General features: G+C 42.2%; 1 protein-coding gene across 6 annotated transcripts in view; it reads right to left on the bottom strand.

The window, feature by feature from the left end:
- Positions 1-5,816: 5,816 nt before the first annotated feature.
- Positions 5,817-22,543, bottom strand: part of TNRC6B (trinucleotide repeat containing adaptor 6B) — an 81,731-nt gene continuing 65,004 nt past the window's right edge. For 5 of the 6 annotated variants that reach the window (XM_023729063.1, XM_023729057.1, XM_023729060.1 and 2 more), the window contains 2 exons: positions 21,547-21,686; positions 19,505-20,345 (listed from right to left, as the gene is read on the bottom strand). In XM_023729063.1, coding sequence (XP_023584831.1) covers positions 19,958-20,345; positions 21,547-21,686 — 528 coding nt within the window. In that variant the 3' untranslated portion in view covers positions 19,505-19,957. Of the gene's footprint in view, positions 6,205-19,504; positions 20,346-21,546; positions 21,687-22,543 lie in introns of those variants that run through there. The other variant, XM_023729061.1, reaches the window with a different exon arrangement.

Genomic DNA, 22,543 nt, shown 5'->3' with positions numbered 1-22,543 from the left:
TGACATGTTGTGGGGTTGTTAACCAATGTCATAAAACAATATGTGTACTAATGTTTCATGAGAAACTATTTGTTCTGTAAGCCTTCACCTGAAGTCCAGTAAAAAAAAAAAAGAAATGTGACCAGAAAAAAAAAAAACATCGTTATGCTTGAGCCCATTGTTGCAGCCACTGTGTCAATCTACCTGCTTGAGGGTCTTCCTCTTTTTCGCTGACCCTCTACTTTACCAAGCATGACGTCCTTCTTCAGAGACTGGCCCGAAGTATGTGAGACAAAGTCTCTCCATCTTTGCTTCTAACGAGCATTCTGATTGTACTTCTTCCAAGACAAATTCGTTCGTTCTTTTGGTGGTTCGTGGTGTATTCAATATTCTTTGCTAACACTACAATTCAAAGGCATCGATTCTTCTTTGGCCTTCCTTATTCATTGTCCAGCTTTCACGCGTATATGAAGCAACTGAAAACACTATGGCATGGGTCAGGCGCACCTTAGTCCTTAAAGTGACATTTTTGCTTTTTAACACTTTAAAGAGGTCTTTTACAGCAGATTTGCCCAATGCAATGCATCTTTTGATTTCTTGACTGCTGCTTCCATGGGCGTTGATTGCGGAGTCAAGTAAAATGAATCCAATATTTTCTCCTTTTATCATGATGTTGCTTATTGGTCCAGTTGTGAGGATTTTTGTTTTCTTTATGTTGAGGTGTAATGTGTACTGAAGGCTGTGGTCTTTGATCTTCATCAGTAAGTGCTTCAAGTCCTCTTCACTTTCAGCAAGCAAGGATGTGTCATCTGCATGTCTCAGATTGTTAATGAGTCTTTCTCCAATCCTGATGCCCCGTTTTTCTTCATATAGTCCAGCTTCTCGGATTATTTGCTCAGCATACAGATTGAATAAGTGTGGTGAAAGGATACAACCGTGATGCACACCTTTCTTAACTTTAAACCACGCACTATCCCCTTGTTCTGTTTGAACAACTGCCTCTTGGTCTATGTACAGGTTCCTCATGAGCACAATCAAGCGTTCTGGAATTCCCATTCTTCGCAATGTTATCCATACTGTTATGATCCACTCAGTCAAACGCCTTTGCACAGTCAATAAAACACAGGTAAACATCCTTCTGGCATTCTCTGCTTTAAGCCATGATTCATCTGACATCAGCAATGATATCCCTCGTTCCATGTCCTCTTCTGAATCTGGCTTGAATTTCTGGTAGTTCCCTGTTCATGTACTACTGCAACCCCTTTTGAATGATCTTCAGCAAAATTTTACTTGTATATGATATTGTTCAATAATTTCCACATTCTGTTGGATCACTTTTCTTTGGAATTGGCACAAATACAGGGCTACATCCGTTTGTTGAAACATCTTAATTGATTTTCCATCAGTTCCTAGAGACTCGTTTTTCACCAAAGCCTTCAGTGCAGCTTGGACCTCTTCCATCATTACCATTGGTTCCTGATCATATGCTACCTCCTGAAATGGTTGAATGACGACCAATTCTTTTTGGTCCAGTGACTCTGTGTATTCCTTCCATCTTCTTTTGATGCTTTCTGCCTCATTTAATATTTTCCCCAAAGTCTTCAATATTGCAACTCGAGGCTTGAATTTTTTCTTCAGTTCTTTCAGCTTGAGAAATGCTGAGCATGTTCTTCCCTTTTGGTTTTCTATCTCCAGGTCTTTGCAAATTTCATTATAATACTTTACTTTGTCTTCTTGAGGTGCCCTTTGAAATCTTCTGGTCAGCTCTTTTACTTCATCATTTCTTCCATTTGCTTTAGCTACTCTTGTGTTCAACAGTAACTTTCAGAGTCTCTTGTGACATACATCTTGATCTTTTCTTTCTTTCCTGTCTTGCCTTCATCATGTACAATGACCTTGATGTCATTCCACAACTTGTCTGGTCTTCAGTCAATAGTGTTCAATGCTTCAAATCTATTCTTGAGGTGGTCTCTTAATTCTGGTGGGATATACTCAAGGTTGTACTTTGGCTTTCAAGAACTTGTTCTAATTTTCTTCAACTTCAACTTACATAGGAGCAGTTGATGGTCTGTTCCACAGTCGGCCCCTGGCCTTGTTCTGACTGATAATACTGAGCTTTTCCATCATCTCTTTCCACAGAAGTAGTCAATTTGATTCCTGTGTATTCCATCTAGAAAGGTCCACGTGTATAGTTACCATTTATGTTGTTGGAAAAAAGGATTTCCAATGAAGTCGTTGGTCTTGCAAAATTCTACCATGCCATCTAGGTGTTGTTTGTATTACCGGGAGGCCATATTTTCCAACTACTAATCCTGCTTTGCTTCCAACTTTCGCATTCCGATCACCAGTAATTATCAATGCATCCTGATTGGATGTTGGATCAATTTCAGACTTCGATTTCTTCATCTTTGGCAATAGTGGTTGGTGCATAAATTTGAATAATAGTTGTATTAACTAGTATTCCTCGTACACATATGGATATTATCCTATCACTGACAGCATTGTACTGCAGGATGGATCTTGGAAATGTTATTTTTAACAATGAATGTGATGCCATTCCTCTTCAATTTGTCATTCCTGGCATAGTAGACTATATGATTTTCTGATTCAAAATGGCCAATACCAGTCCATTTCAGCTCACTAATGCCAAGGGTATCAATGTATATGGGTTCCATTTAATTTTTGATGACTTCTAATTTTCCTAGATTCATACTTCATACATTGCACATTCCAATTATTAATGGATTTTTGCAGTTGCTTCTTCTCATTTTTGACTCATACCACATCAGCAAATGAAGCTCCCAAAAGCTTGACTCCATCCACGTCATTAAGGTTGACTCTACTTTGAGGAGGCAGCTCTGGCCTAGTCGTATTTTGAGTGCCTTCCAACCTGAGGGGCTCATCTTCCAGCACTCTATCAGACAATGTTCCACTGCTATTCATAAGGTTTTCACTGTCCAATTTTTTCAGAAGTAGACCTCCAGGTCCTTCTTCCTAGTCTGTCTTAGCATGGAAGCTCAGCTGAAACCTGTCCACCAAGGATGACCCTGCTGGTATTTGAGATACCAGTGGCAAAGCTTCCAGTATTAGAGTGACATGCAAGCCACCACAATACAACAAACTGACAGAAACGTGGTGGAAATTTTAGTATAGAGAGAACAAAAGAGGGCCTGGGTCTGAGCCCTGATATCCAACATATCATGGTCAAGTAAAGGACGATCAACGTTATGAGAGATGAAGGAGACAAAGGAACATGTTAGTGCGTAGAAGGAAATCTAGGATTTGTGGTATCAAGAGAAACGATGGGGGAAGAAACCAGATTAGGAGAGACTGAGGAGAGGGGGGAAGAGTTTTCTTGAGAGATAAAATGAGACAGTAGCTGGAGAGGTAGGGGCTGAAATGTGGGCCCACAGGAGGGTTTTTACTTGAGCATGGTGATGGCCAAAGGCCCCAGTCAAACATGTAAGAGAGAATAGACAATGGAGACTTAAAGGTACCTAAAGTGTGTCCTTGGGTGGTACAAACAGTTAAGTGCTCAACTAGTAACACTCAAAGGTTGGTTGTTCATACCTACCCAGAGGAGCCTCAAAAGACAGGCCTGGCAATCTGCTTCCAAAAGGTCAGTCTTGAAAACCCTATGGAACATAGGAGCACAGTTACAAGGACTTCCTAAACATAGCCAGACAACTTGTGGGATTGATTTACTGGGTTAAAAAGTTTAAGACCATAGTCCTGTGGGACAACTTAAGTCAACCAGCAAAACACAGTTTATAATGTTCTACACCTGGGTTTGGTGATTAACATCTGTGGTCTTAAAAGCTTGCCAGTGGCCATCTAAGATACAACTATTGGTCTCTACTAGTTTGGAGCAAAAGAGAATGCAGGACACCAAAGACTCAAAGAAGAAACTAGTCCACAGGACTAATAATCCACATGAACCATAGCCTCTTTTAACCTGAGACCAGAAGAACTAGATGGTGCCTGGCTACCACTACCTGAGATAGAATGGGAGAAAAAGTAGAACAAAATTCAAATTCCTAAAAAAGGCCAGACCTATTGGACTGATAAGAGACTGCAGGAACCCCCAAGGCTTTTGCTCTAAGATACCCTTTGCACTTGGCACTGAAGCTACTCGTGGAGGTCACCTTTCAGCCAAATAATAGATTGCCTTATAAATAAACAGTATCACCCATGAGAAATGTGCTCCCTTATACAATCAACCATATGAGACCAAACAGTCAACATTTACCCAAAAACGAAGATGAAAAGCAAGGAGGGGAAGGGAAGTTAGATCAGTGGAAATAGAACTACCAGAATGGAAATAATGAGAATGCTGACAGATTGTGAAAAATTTAACCAGTGTCACGGGACAATGTGTATAAAAATTGAAATGGTAATCTAATTTGATGTGTAGACTTTCACCTAAAACACAATATTTAATTTAAAAAAAAGAAAAAAGCAAAAACCCTATGGAGTTCTTCTCTGCACATGAGGTCACCATGAATTGAAACTGACTCAACAGCAACTAACAACAGTAAGGGGCAGGAAGGGAAAGGTTTCCAAGCACTGGAGGAAGAACCAGCATTAGAAGAAAAGGGATAACTCTCTCATGAGAGAGAAGAAAAGGGTATAGACTTAAGTAGCTTATAGTTTGGAAGCAGGAATTTGGGGGGATTTTTCTGATACTTCTAATTTTTTCTATGTATTAGTGGACAAAGTCCTCAGCCAAGAGGGACAGAGTGAAGGCTTGAGATTGGAAAAGGTCTTCAATAACTGTTGTGTCCACAAGAGTGAGCTATTCAGAGGAGCACAGGAAGCCTGCTTGTCGGGGCCACCGGTAGTTAGTACAGTGAACAAATGGGAGTCCTCATATGACTTTTGGGAGCCCTGTACAGGCAGTCCCCAAGTTCTGTTCCTAAGTCTGTCTTGAAGTCAAATTTGTACTAAAGTCAGAACATTTAGGTACACTGCCATAGCTAATGTCAGTTAGTCAAATGTTTAGTCTTAGTATATTAGTGTACTTTTTCTATGCATAAAAACATTAGACACTTCCAGGTACACTAAAACATCTTTAACGTAACAATACAGTAATAATAATGTTTTGATGCAAGTTGCAAAATAATGCCCATTTGTTATTACAAAACCATTGTATGTACTTCAAATTTTTAATATAATAGGACTTAAAGGGGTTGGTTCCTAACATAAGCTGAAGACTGCCTGTAGTGACTTGTTCTTCAGCAATGCTGGGCTGCTTTTGGGTCTGGTAGAAGATAAGAAATGAAGAGTGTTGGTTTGGTGGCAGAATTCTCACCTTCCATATGAGAGACCCTGGTCCAGTTCTTGGCCAATGCACCTCAAGCACAGCCACTACCCATATGTCAGTGGAGCTTCCAGACTAAGTCTAGGAAGGCTTGGACATCAATTTCCTAAAATCAGCCAATGAAAACCCTATAAATCAAGTCTGATCCCATTGTGCATGGAGTTGCCATAAGTTGGGGGTGACTCAATGGCAGCTAACAATAGAAAAAATAGGAGTTTTTCCAAAGGGGGATTTTTGACACATAGATGTCAAGAAAAGAGGGGAAAGTGAATTTATGGGTGTTATGGAGCATGTTATTGAAATTATGGGTTATAAAATCTTAAACCCGAGTTGGAGGTAATTGAGGAACAGGAGAGGGCTGATGGATTGGAAAACAGCAAATGGGTCAGCACGTGCGAGAGGCTGATGAGGTCCAAGCACAGCCAAAGAGGAGTGGGTGCCAGTGGGGAGGACAGGAGGCCACGGTCAAGGAGGCTGAAGCTAGTAATTCTTGAAGGGAACAATTCTGGGTGAGTATAAGCACACTCGAGGAAGGAGCTGAGAAGCCTGAGAGTTAGGATGGATTTTTCACATGGACACTGAAGTCACCCAAGATGATGGCAGGTCACACAGTGGTGAGGAAGATGGAGTCAGATGCTAAAGTCTGGACGACCAATACAATACCTTTCCCTTTTGCCATTTATGCATTTTTTGAATATCCAAATTTAAAGTCTTTGATGATGAAGGTCTTCAGTTCTTGCAATGATCTCCATTCCTCAGAGACAACACCTACTTCAGCTAGGCATCTGGTACATCTCCTCACCCCACACTTTTCAGTGTTTACTTCTTCTAAGAGTTGGATAGTATAGGTTAAGACCATCCCCTAGGTTTTCTCAGAAAACCAGGTGTTTTTTGGCAGAGGCATTCTGTCAAGATAAAAACAGCACAGGCTTTTGAATCCAATTTGGGTTCCTGTTATGGCTTCACCAATGACTGAGACAAGTTTCAATTCAATCAGTGAATGTATGTGGTAGGCTTAGAACAGTGACAGCTTATACTAGGCAATGTTTTCTACTATTAGCTAATTAAATTATTCTGAACCTTAAGTTTCCTCATGAAAGATTTCCTGCTATCTACCTCACACACCATTCTAAGATTAAGCCAGATACTGGGAATTAGAAAATATTACCATATTGATTCCACAAATAATGTGCCCACATATGTAACTTGCAGAAATGATGAAATTAAACACAGTTCTGGCATGACGTGCCCATGCATATATTGTGTATGTCTCACGACATTTCTGGAAGTGAATTTCAGGCTCATTTACCCACCTTCTCATTATTACAGGTAAATCATACCGTTCTATTCATTTTCTTTAATCTCCTGCTTATGTGTATACTCTGAAAATGTTACTTTTGATCATAATCATATAATAATGGTACAAGCCATAGCCAAGAAGTCACAGATCGAGTTTGGTAGTCCCTTGGAAATTGGACAGTAAACAATTCAAACTGTGTTGTTTGTTTCTATCAATTTAAGTTGAGAATTATAGCGCATTAGCTCAACAGGTGAATGCGAAAACCTTATCAGACGGTCTTAAGTGAATCCATTAGGTTATGTTAGGTCTGCTTATTTCATAGTTTAATTATGTCTTCGTAGTGTCAATTGACATCAGCAACGTGTAAAAAAAATTGGTATAGTGCGCTTACGAAAATAATGTGAGGGGCGGAGAGAGGGTCGAGTAGTTGGCAAGAAAATGTATTAACACATAGTTATTTGCCAAAAGTACGGTAGTTTCCTTCCACTCCTCCCCTTTGCCATTCTAGAGGTGTTTCATGATTGCATAGCTACCAACTCTCTATTTAGCAGCTAACAATAAATAAGAAACTGTCTGTTGAGCCGCGGGGAAACCTAGACCGAAGGTTAAGGTGGTCATGCTCCTCAGCAGAGGTGCAGCAGCCAACAGGGAAGAGAGCGCTCTGTGTGGCATTTTCCGGATGCAGCTAGCTTGCTGGAATCTTCCATGTGCACGCATCTTCTCTCTTCTGGCCTCTGCTGCAGTGTTCTCACTCCAAAGGCAAACCAGGATTAAACAAGACAACAACAAAAGGTGGGAGGAAAACATCAGTTTCTTTCAGAGGACGTGACCCCTGCCGTGTGGCAGGCAGCAAGCAGCACAAACCAACCGACCAACCCAACAGCCCAAACAACAGAAACAACAAGAAAGACAGAGTTGAGGCCCCAAAATATAACAAGATAGAGTTGAGACCCATGTTCGGATATTGACTTTGTGATAGTTTTAATGTGTGAAGCAAGGAAAAAAAGAGTAGAAAAAAATATAAACATTCAACAAACAAGCAAATTAAATTGGCAGAATAAAACAGGAAACCACGATAGTAAATGCTTAGCAGCCAAACACATTTATTAGTCTTTTTTCTTTTTCCAGGAACCCAAAAAATATTTTGTAGTTATAATGTAAGCAACTGAGTTGCACATAATACAATCATATCTTTCCAAAATAAAATAAAATAAAAAAACTAAACAAAAACAAAAATAAGCTGTTTAAAAGCCCAAAAAACCCTTCAGAAAACTCTTATATATGCATTACATCATCTCTCAGTTTTAATGAAATGACGACGACTTAATTCCTTATTACTCAACCTGTCACAATCCAATAAAACACCACCCTTTAGTTTTTTTTTTGTTTGTTTTTGATTTTTTTTTGAAATCCAGCATGAGAAATACAGTACCTGCTATGGCAAAAAATACACATAAAATGCAACTTTTCAGCTTATTTGTACATTAGTAGAGTTTAACATTTTATTGTTTGTTTTTTAAGTGAACCAGTGATTTTAAGTACCACTATACTAAAAAAGTAAAATAAAATATAGAAAAGGGGGGCCCAGCCTGCCATGCAAGTGCACCTCTAAAGTGCCTAGTTTCTGTGTCCATGTAAAACCAGTAATATGAGGAGCAATTCCAACATACGGGAGTTTGATTAAACCTACATGTCATTAAAAAAAAAAAAAAAAAATACAATGCCATATCCTCCCTTTTCTCCCCACAAGCTTCCTCAAATACCATCGTCAACTTTCTCTACTGCCCACCGGAAGAGAGAAAAGAAAGCCACCAAAATAATATTGTAAAAGCTATTTCAAGTATAAGAAAAACAAAACACTTATAGGTAACTGGCAGAGAGCATCAGTCTGTGCAGCTACTGAGTCATTTTTACAGGTTTTTGTTTCTGCTGACAGTGTTTCAGATGAGAGGGTTTTTGCTGTACCTTCTTGTTACCTGTTTGTGTGCAAAGTTGGAGAGCTGCCTTTTAATCAAAATCCAGCCTCTTTTTGATGCCCTTCTCTGCACCTTTCTGTTTCAAGGGGGCAAGGAGAGAAGTGAAGGCAGGAGGCGAGGAGGGAGAGAGCAACATGTCACAAATAATTAAAATAGTACTTTCTCCATTCCCTCCTCCTCTGCCCCCACCCCAGGTCTCTCACTTCTCTGGCTCAGCCTCAGTGACCTAACGCTCACTGAAGTGAGTCCCAGTACTCGCGGTTTCCTGATTTGGTAGGATGTATTTTACTATGTAAACATAGCCCCCTAGGATTATGAAACCCAAAGCAGCATTTCATGTCTCCACCTCAATGGAGAAAGAATAGTCCAGAAACCTCTCCTCAGGTTGCTTTTGCCATCTGTTTTTGGTTACTCAAACAGGGATGGGATGGGGTGGGCAAAGAATGGGACATTGTAAGCAAAGAGTTGAGAGTAAGGAGTGGGCACAGTCAAGCTGCTATATCTGCCTCTTTTTTTTTTTTTTTTTCCTCCCAGAAGGGTTTTTAGTTTTTTTAAAACCTGTTAAAAATGTTCCTGCACCTTCCATCACACTGAGATTAAGGCCAAGGGTGCAGAAGCTTGTGCACGTGTCTCTGAGCACATCCGTGGTGCGTGCACCATTTTTGATGTCTTCTGTGAGATCACTGGATACACTTTGGTCACTGGTGTGTGCAAAGGGTGGTGGTGGGGGAGTGTCCCAAGAACGAAGTGCAGAGGTTAGCAAACCCCTTTGGGGGCATCATCGAGGGGTATGAGGGCAGGAGAACCTAGGGGGCTCCGAGCAAGGAGACGGATAGAAAAGGGGTCTCCAAATAAACACCCCAGGGCGACAGCGCCCAAACCAAAAGCGGGTGGATTAATATGCATGCACTTATAACCAAGCTTCTTCCCCTCAAAGGAAGTCGTCACTATGCCAAGACAAGTGAGGAGCAAACTAAAAAGGCTTCTTGACAGAAAGAGGATTTATTTCTAAGATTGGGGGTGGGGGGAGAAGGAGGTTGTGAAGAAGCTATTTAAAATTATCCATTCCAACCCTGCCTCGTGGGTGCGCACATTTCAGAGCAGTGGCTGACAGGTCCTGGCAAGCAGCATTTGTTAAACGTATTTAACAACGTGACCTTTAAGACTCATGGATGTGAGGAAGGTCTGAGGAGGCATCCACCTTCCAAGGTGGCTGTTTGCACATCTCTTTAGATGAGCCATTTCCAAAGCCTCACAAAGCAACAGAGGCTATGAATTCTATAGCTCCAAATGGAAATGCTAGGGACTATTGCCCTTTGTGAACAACAGAATGCTACTCGGTTATTCAAGGGTGTGCATTTTTGAACCAAGAGAGGCTGCAAGCTCCAGGTCTTGCACGGTAAACATTCTGGAGTCCCCGGCAGGGGTGGATCTTCTGGAAGAGAGAGATTCAGACACTCCCCCCACCCCTGTGAAACTAGAATGCATTTCTTCCAGACAGGGCTTCAACAGTGCTCTGCTGTCATGGTGTATGGGAGGCCACGGAGAGAGAGACACTCCACAAATGCAAACCCATTCCCCTGACCTGCTCTGCTTTTTCCTCTTAAACATGACAAGAAGATCTGAAACTTGTGATGGCTTAAAAAATGGAAAACATCATATTTTAGGGTTACTTTCACAGCAAAGAAATTCTAAAAAAGTTATCCTGCTATTTACACGTTCATATTTTAAAAAGGATAACCTACTGGTGTCAGAAAAGGAGAGAGGAGTGAAGGGTTTACATCGCAGGGGGGAAATGTACCTGGAGGTATCGCTTTGTGTCAGACAGTTGAAACGTCAGGATTTTATTTTTTGTTTGTTTTTGTTTAAAGGCAATCTAACAGATTGGAACCCTGATAAGATCATGCCTGTGCGGCCTGGCACAGGCATGAGGAGACTGTGATCAAGTCTATTACTCGTTACAGTACTGTGAACATCAACAACAAAAATTGCTGTATGGAAAACACTGAATACAGGCAGAACAATCTCTTGCTTACGATACTGTGTGTTACAAATAATGCCTAGACCAGAGCAATGAACATGCCACGATTTACCACAGGCAAGATCAACAAAGGAATTCTGTTAGGACCAAGAGGAGGGTGCAGGTGTCCCAGTGTCAAACACCTCACTGCTTGCTGGCTAGCTCCTGCTTTCTAGCTGCAAGGGGAGCAGAAATGACATTTCGCAGGAGGAGACAGCGGATGGGGAAGGGGATCCTTTTTTGCCTGTAACAGCCCTCTTCCCAACAAAGCAAGACAATTTCCTTATGATTTAGAGTAAGTCCACTTCCCACTCTTAAAAAACAATTAAAAAAGAAGGAAAATTAAAAAGGAGAGAGAGGAGAAGGATCTTTCTGGAATTGACATACAGATTAACTTGAAAGTCAGCAAAAGTGAGGCATGGTTTCCTGAGCTTGAAAGGGTCTGAATTCAGGAAAGGATGAGTATTTTTCCCACAGAACACTGGAGCTGCTGGGGTCCCACTGTCACAGGAGTTAACACTGCATGGCTAGGATTGAGAATGCTGTACCAGATTTATTGATAGGAACTGCAAGCCCTTGGAATCTGCCAGACTATCATATCAGGCCTGCCAGCGACCCCAGAGAGGACTCCCTCCGGGGTCTCTCCTACCTCACTGTCCTGACCTGACCATCTCACTCCCCTCCCCCTCCAGAACATGGGACACCATGGACACAGAAACTGTAGAACAAGGATGCAAAGCCATTTCCCTCTCCCTTCTGCCCTCTCCTCCCCGCCTTTTGCAGAATGCATAGTTACAATTAATTCATGGTTCAAAATAAGGAAGCAATGATGACCACATATGGGACTTTTGGGGGGGGGGGGGCAAAACAAAGAAACAATGAAGCCAGCAACCTCTTCCTAAATTCAGTATCAAAATTCACATTTGCATAATAATACATTTCAAGGCCATTTGAGAGGAATGAGTGGTGCAAAGCCAGCTGCAGCATCTCACCTTGCCTCCCTGCATCTTCCTGAAGGAAGTGGAAAGAATCTTGCGGAAGGACTGTTCTCCTCTTTGGGGGAGTCTGCAGGAACTATGGAAATGCCCCTTAGCATTCACTTGATATTTCCTTAGAAGATCAGGAGTAGGGAGAAGAGGTGGAATTGTTTAAAACAAGCGTAAAAACATATGAAAAGACACTACAGGTTTCTATGCTTGTAATAGTTCTGAAGAAATACGATTTCAGATTTTTCTCTTTCCTTTCTTGGGCACTTTAACCTTACTCTTTCAAAACCTTTTTCCTTGTGTCATACCTTGTTCACATAAACAGCAACATTACACGACTCCAATCTGGAAAAAGAATGGCCTTCTGGGGACACAGACTCAGGGTGGGATGCGCTCTATGCCCCGCACATGGCAGAAGCTGGAAAGCGCCTTCTTGACATGCATGAACGTGTCACAGATGTCACCATATTTCAATTCTCCAGTGCTTACAGAAAAAGAAAAAAAAAGACGGCCCTAGCCACACGTGCGCACACACGTACACGAAGACAACTAGGTAATATAGAAAGATAAACTCAACCTGCACTCTTGGACTAACCTAGGTCTCAGTCCTAGGTGCTCCTTCACCTGATTATCTCCTCTCCCGGGTCCCAGAATCTCTTCCACAAGCGACACTGTGCAATATTGATGCTAGTGAAAAGTCCACAGCTGCCCTGGGGACTTCCAGGAAAGTCAGACTCCCCCAGAGACTAAGCTGACCATCCTTCTGTCTTATCCCAATGGACAGCATCTTCCTAAAGTGGACGGTCTCTGTACTCAAAAGGCACAATTCAAATACTACACTTACATAATTAATTCCTTGGAAGAAATTAAAAAGGGGGGTAGGGGTGGTGTTTTAAACACAATTTTTCTAGCTTATCCCAAACTTTCTGGCAAGAAGTATCAAGCTGCATGCATCACTTGGTGAGATGACTACGCTACCTTTAAAAGGTCCGCAGCTGCTTAAAGGTTCCAAAGGCCTTCGTTTTGCATAAATACCCCCCTTTTCAATTTTTGGCGAATACATTTAGAATACACGTTCTTCCTCCCCCAAAAACTCTGCTGTAAGGCTAGTCCTGATAGTAAGGCTGCTCCATCCCACTGCCAGCCACCTTTCACAACCCACCCCTCCGAGAAACGGGCACACCTTTTAGCAGCCTGAGGAGGAGGAAGGCCAGATTCAGCAGGAGGTCCAGAAAACCAGGCAGGGAGAAGGGAGGGAGAAGTATTTTGCTTCACAACTCTGCTACAACAATATTGCAAGCTATCTGTACAGCCTGCTTTTGCTGCTCACCATCAGCAGTAAAGAGGAATTTCACTTACTGAAAAAAACAATTCTACTTACTAACACTGGCTAGAAATGGGTCTATCACTAATGGGAATTGACTTCCAATGCAGTGATCCATAGTATGGAAATAAACCGAGGCACAAAGTGCTTTAGGGAAACACTATTTCTCTTTTATGTAAAACTGAGAACACTTCTCTCCTGTCGAGGGCATCTGGCCTTTCCCTCCCATGGACAAGTATTTGTCACAATAATGATCCAACAACTGAGCCTTGCAGGACCCACTGGGGTCAGGGTAGTACTGCTGCTCCTGGCATGCATAGTTTCTCATTAAAAACAAAAGCAGGTATATAGCTAACTGAAAAGGGAACTATGTAAATTCTTCAAGGCAAACACTGGCAGTTTCTCTACTTCTTTGAGTGGTGGTAGTGGTTACTACAAGAGATTTCTAGTTTAAAAACAACTCCAATGTTACGAGTATTTCATAAGCACTCTACACCTAGTAGTCTGTGTGACTGCCCTCATCTGGATAGTTCTCCATTCCCTTTACAGTGCTGCCTTCACATTCCTTAGAAGGTCACAGCCTCTTTGCTTTGGTGGCCCGAGGAGGGGGCATTATGGGCACAGGGGGGAGAATCAATGATCAGTTTTTATTAAGCTACTATAGTCATAGATTCTTGGAGTTGCTAACTGTTCCAAATCTGAAGAATGTGATACCACCCCCCTCTTTGCCAAACTCAAGATCAAGAAAGAAACATCTCTGAAAATGCACACACCTTTGGCACTGGCCATAAACCTACAGACCACATTACAGGGTATGCATAGACACTGGAAATACAATCTTTTTTTTTCTGTTCAAATCAAGTGAGGATGTCCCTGACAACATGAGGTACATGTGTCTGTTTCTAGACAGCATGGGCACCACACCTGTGCTTGCAGATAAGAAAGCAAAGGGAGTAGGGCGCACTGTGCAGCAGGGGTGAGGGCACCCTATTTTCTGAGTAACTATAAAGGTTGCAAGACTGACAATTCATTTTCTACACACAGACTAGGGTATTTTATCCACACGACCGCACACAGCCATAGTTGTCCACATAAGGAAGGAGAACACAAAGAACAAGATTTCTTCTTGCAGTAACACTAAGAAGTATAGTTAATGCATAGACAGGAAGTGTGAACAAACCTGGCAGAACACTGGAGAAGAAAAAGTTTGGTTTTCTTTTTATCTTCTAGAAATGTCTCTCTATTCCTACTTAAAGATCTTATAGATACCTAAAACAAAACAAAAGACAAAACTCAACTCCAAAATAACCCACAAAGCTTTATATATTGAATTTTAGCTCTGAGGATGGGGGAGAATGGGACCTTTTCTACAGAGACTCAGTTGTTCCCTAATCGTAGAGATGGCAACCATAGCCAAGTCTGCTGAAAACATCCCGTTTACTGTGCAGAGAAAAACAAGCTTGGACTAAGCTCTTTGCTCAGCACACAGACATCTTCACTCTGTTTAAGAGAGGTGCCAGGATGACAGAATACAAAAAATGAAGGAAAAAAAAAAAAAAAAAAAACACACAGCATGTGGTTGAAAGGGAATCTGGCTGTTAACCCTCCTAAAAAACTGTCCCCTTTCCCAAAAATGTGGTGAAAGTGAGAGTGAATATATGCAACAAGTCAACAGCCCATGAAATCTGTTTCTCCTAGATATATTAATAAAGGCTCTCCCAAATTCTTAGGCAGGATTTTTTTTTTTTTTCCTTTTCCATCCTTTTTCCTCTCTTTTCTTTTTTTTTTTCCTGCATACCTTATACACCACATTCAACCCACAGGAACCTGGAAGAAACTGCTAACTTATACTACATTCATGTCAGAAGAGGTGGAAAAATTTTTACAACAGGAGCCATAGTCATAGAAGAATCAAGCTGCTTTACATTAAACTAATTCAATGGCAATAAATGGAAAACGCTGATTTACTGGGGGACACTGATGAAAGTTTGCTTTGAAGCCTTAACTCACAGCATTGCTGTGGTAACTCCTGTGAATATTGTAGCTGAAAAATCTTGAGGGTTGGGGACTGAGGATCAGAGATGCTACATGGGCCATCCATTTCTTCACAGTGTCTCAGAGATCTGAACTTCGTTGTTTTTTTTAAACACCTAGAATCTGGTCATGGCAGTGGATCTCAACCAACAGTCAAGGCCTCTGTTCTGGTGGAGGATGTCCCAGCCCTACTGGTGCCTCTTTTCTTTTGGCGACTTGTATGGAAGACAGAAGCCAAGCCCATGACATTTAAGAGGTGCACACCTCTAGTCACTAAGGATCACGTGTTTAAAAAAAAAACAACGGGAGCTAGTAAGAACATGGGAAGCTCAAAATTACAAGACCAAAATGTTCATAAAATAAGTCTACAGAATCAGATGTGACCAGCAAGCCCCTACACACGTGCCAGACTGTGGTGGTGAAGATGCTCCCACTGAACTGGAAGTCACCTAACCTTTCGGCAGGACAAGGCTCTTGCCAAAGAATATCACAAAAAGCAAAGAGCTTTTTTTCTTCCATTACATCCCTACTATACCCAGTTCTTAGGTCACTGCCAGCCAACACAGCAAAGCTTCTAGCAAGTTGACAAAAAAAAAAAGGGAGGGAGGAAGGCAACGAAGGAGGACAAGGGCAGAAAAACAGGAGCCCCTTTCTATTGGCCCAACACAGAGACTTCCCGAATCACCGCAGTTGTCACGATGAGACACCTGAAGAAGTCAACGTGCAACAAGGCAGGAACTCAGCATGCCACATTTTTGAAGACACAAAAGCACATTTAGCTTCCTTGATTTTTGCTGATTTACTGACTTATTTTAAATCTAGCCCACTGCCTTTGGGGCCTGTCCAGCACCACTCCCATCTCCTTCGTGGGCAAACGTCTTCCCGTCTGTGGAGTGGCTGGACCACATGCACATACACACGCCTCCCCCTGTGCAGGATGTCTGGGTGTATGTAAGAAGGCACTAAAGTGGTTTGAGAGAAATTGCAGGCAGCAACCCCACATACTCCCTTCACCTGGCAAGCTGGAGTTTCTTTCCCACTGGTAAGCTTAGATGTTTGAAAGAAGCTGTGGTCAGGCTTGGGAATTCTGACCCCTGGCCCCAGGAGGGAATATAAAAGGAGAATTCAACATCACCAAAAACTGAAAGGAAATACTCCACCTGTCCAGCTGAGGGATGGGGATAATTAAGCAGCAGATCTTCAAAACAGAAATTAAAATGAGCACAACAATAGCTGGGAGCTAAAAAAAGTAAAATCACTTGTTCCTTCTTAGATTCTTCTATATTTTCTCCTCCTCCCCTAACAAGTGGAGGTCAGATAGACATTCTTCATCAATAGAACAGTCCATAGATATTTCTCCTCTAGTAATGCCTATATTTAAAATTTGTTCCAAACATTATTAACCTAGATTTCCTAACTCTTTACATAGATTCTCAGCAATCCAAACCATACTCTCTCTTTTTTTTGTAAGCTGTTCTTTCTTTCTTTCTTCCTTTCTTTTGTTGCGGGGGGGGGGGGAGGAGAGTTTCTTTGAAAAATAAACAAAAAACAAAAAATACTAGGGGAGATTTCAGTCTAGTCTTAAATGGAAAGGAGCAATGTGATGGTATTCCCATTTACATACGCCAAATGCTCTCCCATTAAATTATACACAATTCCAAATGAATCCATGGTAAGAGTGCTTAAAAAGCTTAGTCCTTCTCCCATTTTTTTCAGATCACGAATTTACCAGTTGCTGCAAAATTGATAATTTGTAAAAAATATTTCTTTCTACATGTTTTAAAATGTGTGATCCCCAGTATGACAACAACATTTGGAGACTTTTCTTTTTACGTATTTTTTTTTTTAAGTAAAAATTTTTTTAAACCTTTCTGAAGTTTCAGGAACTTGTAAAAGTTTATTAACAGGAAAGAAACAGCCATCTATCTAGGATAAGATACGGTTAAATAAACCATCTTCAAAAAACTGGCTTCCTACCCTAGAATTCCTGAGAATGCTTGCAAATTTTAAAGCAGGAAAATAAATGTTAAAAACAAAAAACACTGTTAAATGCTCCCAGAGTTAGTCTTCATCTAAAATATATATTTATATGTGTATATATATTTATACGCACTTTTTGGTCTTTTTTTTTTTTAAGTTTTAATTTTTTTTCCCTTTAAGCTTATGATGGAAGAACATTTTAGCTTCTCATGTTTATTTTTACATATTTCAAATCCCTCAGTATGTCTTGTAAACAAGAGGGGCTCTAGCACCCGGCTTTCACCGTAGTATCGTAAGGAACTCAACTAACCCAGAGTGCAGGTCAAGGAACCAACAGGCAGGAGGAGAGGAGGGCGGGCAGGACACAGCAGTGAACCAAGAACAGCAGTGGACCGGGTCTCCACTGCCTCACGGGAGCCTAGGGATATGCTCCTGGCCCAGGAACACTAAGATTTCACCTTCTGTAGACGTTGGAACATAGCTGCTCTTCCCCCGGAGGCCACCACACACGACAGGGCTCTGCTCCGCCGCCCAGAGAGCAACCAGCGGGGCTGGAAGAAGACACTGTGTGCGTGGAAAGAGGTGGAAGAGCGTGGTGGCAATGGAAACTGGAGAGCTGGAGGAGGACACAGTCATTTTCCTACAAGGCATTCGATGGGACCAAACCAGACGCTGCCAACTCAAGTATGACCACCTACCCAGAGAGGGCCAGAAAGACTTGGATGAGCGCATGTTCATTTGAATGATGCATGTCAATCTCTTTTGAGGCTAGGTTTATCATCAACAGGGTAAACCAAGAAGACGACAGAATTTCCCATTCTTTGTCTCACAAAACCACTTCAATGCAAATAATTCGTTTTTTGCCTTTTCCTATACACACACACTCACCCACCTACACACAGACGCAAGCTATGAGTCAAAGACATTAGCATTGTTGCATCCTTCACTGAAGATGCTAAAGAAAGAAAAACTCCCTTGTCCTCACTAGCAGCCAGTCACCGAGGATAGCAAAGGTCTGCTCCCACCAAGGGTTGGAATGGGCAGGTATTTGCTGGTACAGAATGTCGGCACTTTATGTTAAACAGTATAATGCAGACACAAGAGATCCACACAAGTGCTACCACATTACTGCTCCCCACCCCAGCCCGCCCCGCCCCCCCAGCCATCTGCTTCATGTAACAGGGTACCCCTTCAGATCTGCTAAAATTCTCTTCACAATAAGCAGTTTTGTACATATTGATTCCAACATCAGTACATACATGTTGGTGATAACTGTGGATTAAAAGTTGCCCCCTATTCTGCCCAGAGTACTACTACATTGACACTTTAAAAAAAGTCTTTAAATACCAAAATTAAAAAAGAAAAAAAAAAAAAAAAAAAAAAAAAAAAAAAAAGGGGGGGAAAAAAAAAAAGAGGTCAAAAAAAAAAAAAAGGTGCAATACTTTAAAATATTTGCTAAGTTATACCTGCCTAAGCAAAACCACATACACAGGAAATACAAAACACAGAGAAACAAAAGGAAACGCTTGAAGTACACACTGGTTTAAGAACATTCGTTAAGTAAACGTTTCTGTCAGTGATGGCCTGGTGCTGTAACACGCCACGGCCTGGCACAGGTAACGCTCAGCGAGAGAGGAGCAGACAGGGAGGAGCTGCGCATGCTTTCAGGAGGCTGCTCACAACGGATTCTCTTCTGTTTTCATACAATGAAAGAGAGACCCAATGGAAATATTTAATTCTGCATTACCTGATTTTGTGATGAGTTTCTCATACCTGATCACACAGGTTATTAAGTAGCTGGAAAGGGGAACACAGCTTTTCTGCTTTTGAGACTTCACGCAATTCAAAGCTATCTTATCTTCTGTTCCCATTCAAACTAACAAAACAGGCTTGCATGGAACTTAGGAGATAGTCAGCTGTGCCTGGTGGCCACTCATTTTAAGTACAGAAAGAAACAAAAACACAGTTGCACGAAGAGGGACTTCCTGCTCTCCTAAGTTTTTGGACTTGGCAGTGAGCCACTCTACTGCTGGGTCAAAGGAAAGCTACGGAAAAATCACACTGAGGCTAACTGCAAAGGTAAAGCAGCGCCCTGCTTCCCTTAACAGAAAGCACTGTTCATCTTAACACAGCCCAGTGGAGATGCTGTAGGTGCACTGGCTCCCGGTGCTTGTGGTGTTCTCATAGTTTTTTAAAAAAATTTAAAAACCAAAACAAAGCAGATGGCCGGCCAGCCAGCCTGCGGACTATCAGCAGTGCAGCTTTCTGAGTAATCAGGGTGGGGGAAGGAGGAAGAGGAGGAGGGCAGGACACAGGCGCGCACACACACAGAGACAGAGAGGATGCACGCGAATACACATGAACACACGTGCACACACACACCAGAACGAGCATGCCTGGGCAGTTACATGTGCCAGAACACACTGGTATTTATCAACCAGCCAATCACAAAATTTTTTCCTTGTTTTCTCTTTTTTTTTTTTTTTTTTTTGGTTTTTTGTGTTTTTGTTTTTAAAGTGAGGCTCCGTCAAGTCTTCCCTCCCCCCTCCCCCAACAATTCTTTTGAATTCCCCTCCCTCCCCAACATGGTAGACCTAAGGACGGAAACACACCCAGTGCAAACAAAGTTAAAAAGCTATTTTTTTTCAGTATATATGTTTCTTAGCAACAACTTCCGTATAACATGAAAAAAGTGAAAAACTAGAAACTAATTTTTTTAATTTTTTTTGTGTTTAAATTTAAATGGTATGTGTACTTGCTTCACATTGTCTTTCTAGGTTGGCGTTCATGATTCAAGTATTTCAAGAGTGATATGTTCTCTTTTTGGATTCATATTCCAAACGAAAAAACTGAAGTTATAAGGGAGGCAACTATGTGCTCAGACAGTCTGTCAATGACCCACCTTTTTTTCTCTCTCCGTTTTCTTTTTTCCTTTTAAAAATGTATTTATTGCAAGTTGAAAAAAAAAACGAAAAGGTCAAGTTAGTGCTGCTGCTGTTCCAAAAAAGGTCACGAGGTCAGAGTTGAAAGTTCTAAGTTCAGATTGAATCCGACCCTCCTCCCAGAAGGTCACCAGGTAGTAAAGAAGCAGGGCTACCCATCCGATGGGGATCTTCCACGGTCGGGACTCCCCACAAGCTAGAAGAATAGTTTGGGGGCCCCCACAACGAAGCGCCAGCAAGATCGGCCCCGCTGCTGCCGCCAGCACTGCTGCTCCACTGCCCGAGCCCTGTAGACCCACCGAAAAGATTCAGAGCAGGTCCCACGGGATCTGACTGGTTCTGGCCGGTCTCCAGCGACTGCCACCCTGCGGCTGGTGCACTCGGGGTTGCTGCAGGTGTAGGGGGCTGAGCTTGTGCCAGAAAGCGGCTAACTTCATCATCAGTGGCAAACTCAGCCAGGATGGTAGTGTTTCCCAACACACACCTGGAAAAGGGAGAGGAAAAGAGGGATGGATCTGAGGAAAACCCCACAACAGGTATATGGGATCCAGCACTTTAAGTCCTCGCTATACAAAGTGTGGTTCTCGACTAGCAGCACTCGCATCATCTGGGTTAGCTCGTTAGAATGCAGAATCTCAGGCCTTGGCCCCTAGGCCGACAAAACCAGAGTCCTCCTTTTAACCAGATCTCCAAGTGATTGAGAAGTAGTGATTTAAAGCAATATGATATCACTAAATCTCAAAACATCCAAAGGTTATTAGAGGATACTATACATAGATGAAAAGCCCTAGGGGTGCAACGGTTAAAGCACTCGGCTGCTAACCAAAAGGTTGGTGGTTTAAACCCACCCAGTGGGTCTGTAAGAGAAAAGGCCTGGTAATCTGCTCCCATAAAGATGACAGCCTAGAAAAAAACCCTCTGGGGCAGTTCCAGTCCATCACGTGGGGTCACTGTAAGTCAGAATTGACTCAGTGGCACCTGACAACAACAGCAGCCAGGGTAAGGAGGAAAGGGTCGGTCCTGGAGGATCCCCGCGACCAGGTTAGTGCTATGTGTTCCCCATGGGAAGGAAAAGATCCCGGCAGCCCAGGCTCAGACACCTGGAGTGGTTCTCTGTCTCAGGGGCTGGGCTCACTACTCCTGCCTCACCATCACACACCTGGCTCTGTCTGTAGTACTCTGTACTGGCACTGGGAGCCAAAGGGAGTCACGTCAGCCTTTTCTTGCCTGCCAATCCGCCAGGGGCAGTGCGAGGATAGTTACAGTCGGATCTAGTTCCACCTACCTCAGGAACAACCCCTGCTACCCACCAAGACCACAATATTTCATCATCACCTACAAAGATGGCACAGCTGGCAGCTAGAGTCTATTACAAAAAATGACAGCACTTATAATCTTTCTCATCGTCATAAATATTGGCATAGTTTTATGGTGCTTAACATTTACTCACTATGTCACAAACTCTTTACATTTGGAATTCTGATTATTGGCCGATGATATACAGAGGACAGCCCATCCTTAGTTATGCAGAAAAGACCATACTACCCATGACTTGCAATTGCTTACCCAGTGGTGCTATTTTTGAGCATATTCTCATGCATCTTTGTTTAATTAAGCAGGGGCCAGAATACTCACGTGTGCATCTCCATGGCGTCTGTGTAAGTGGGCATGGCCAGGATACTCACATGTGCAGTGCAGTTTGGGCCTTGGCTGCCTCCTGTTTGGTGCTGTATCGGATCAGGGCGGTGCCCTGGGTTAGATTCAGATGGAATGTCAGCAGTGGGCCATGCTGCATGCAGATCGTTCTCAAGGTTGACCCATCAATCTAGGGAACAACGACACTCATGAGACTCGAACTGGAGGTGGGACGGGAGAGATTATTTGAAAATGACAAAGACTTCTGGTTTGTAAACCGTATCAGGATTTAAGTCAGTCAGTCTTGGAGAGACGAATGAAAAACTCAATGCCAGGAAAGGCTGCTAGAATAATGAGGTCCTAAAGACAGATTTTAAAGCTGTCAACACTGGGCTGATCCTAACGTGCATATACAAAACTGTGCATGAATACAGAGCAAAACAAAAGAATACGCGTCAACCTGTGGTCTATTTTCTTTACGAGGTCAACAGTGAGTGTGTGTTAATTGGGACAGCCTTAAAAGGCAGAACTAAGAATGGCACCCAAGTAAGATTTTAAGTTCTCAGTATCACTGCTAATGTAGAATTCTCCTACCTCCCCATTTAGGAATGCTCACAATTAGCTAAAGGCAAAGACATAAACAAGAAAAGCACTGCTAAATAGTCGACTGAGGATGCCGATGACTGGCCTAGCTCAAGACTATTTCAATGTTGTCTCTTCTTACTCTTACTTTAACCATCTGGAGGTGACTCTACTTCTATCTACTAGTCGTGTCCTCTGCTGCCTTAAGTCACTGTGACCAAAGGTTGCAACCAGTCGCCTTGGTCAGCCTCTAACCACTGAAGATGTTCAGTGGTGAAGGATAATGTCCCTAACTTAGGACTCAGATGAATTAATTTAATTTGTACCAAGATCTTAAGTAGGCTTTTGTTTTCTTTTTATTGTGCTATAAGTTTACAATTCAAGTTAGTTCCTCATACAAAAATTTATACACACATTGTTATGTGACCCTAGTTGCTCTCCCTATACTGTGACAACACACTCCTC

This window comes from Trichechus manatus, unplaced genomic scaffold (genome assembly GCF_000243295.1).
Source record: "Trichechus manatus latirostris isolate Lorelei unplaced genomic scaffold, TriManLat1.0 scaffold00027, whole genome shotgun sequence".
NCBI lineage: Eukaryota > Metazoa > Chordata > Mammalia > Sirenia > Trichechidae > Trichechus > Trichechus manatus.
The sequence above is the reverse complement of the archived record's forward strand: the minus strand, read 5'-3'. Positions and strand labels throughout refer to the sequence as shown.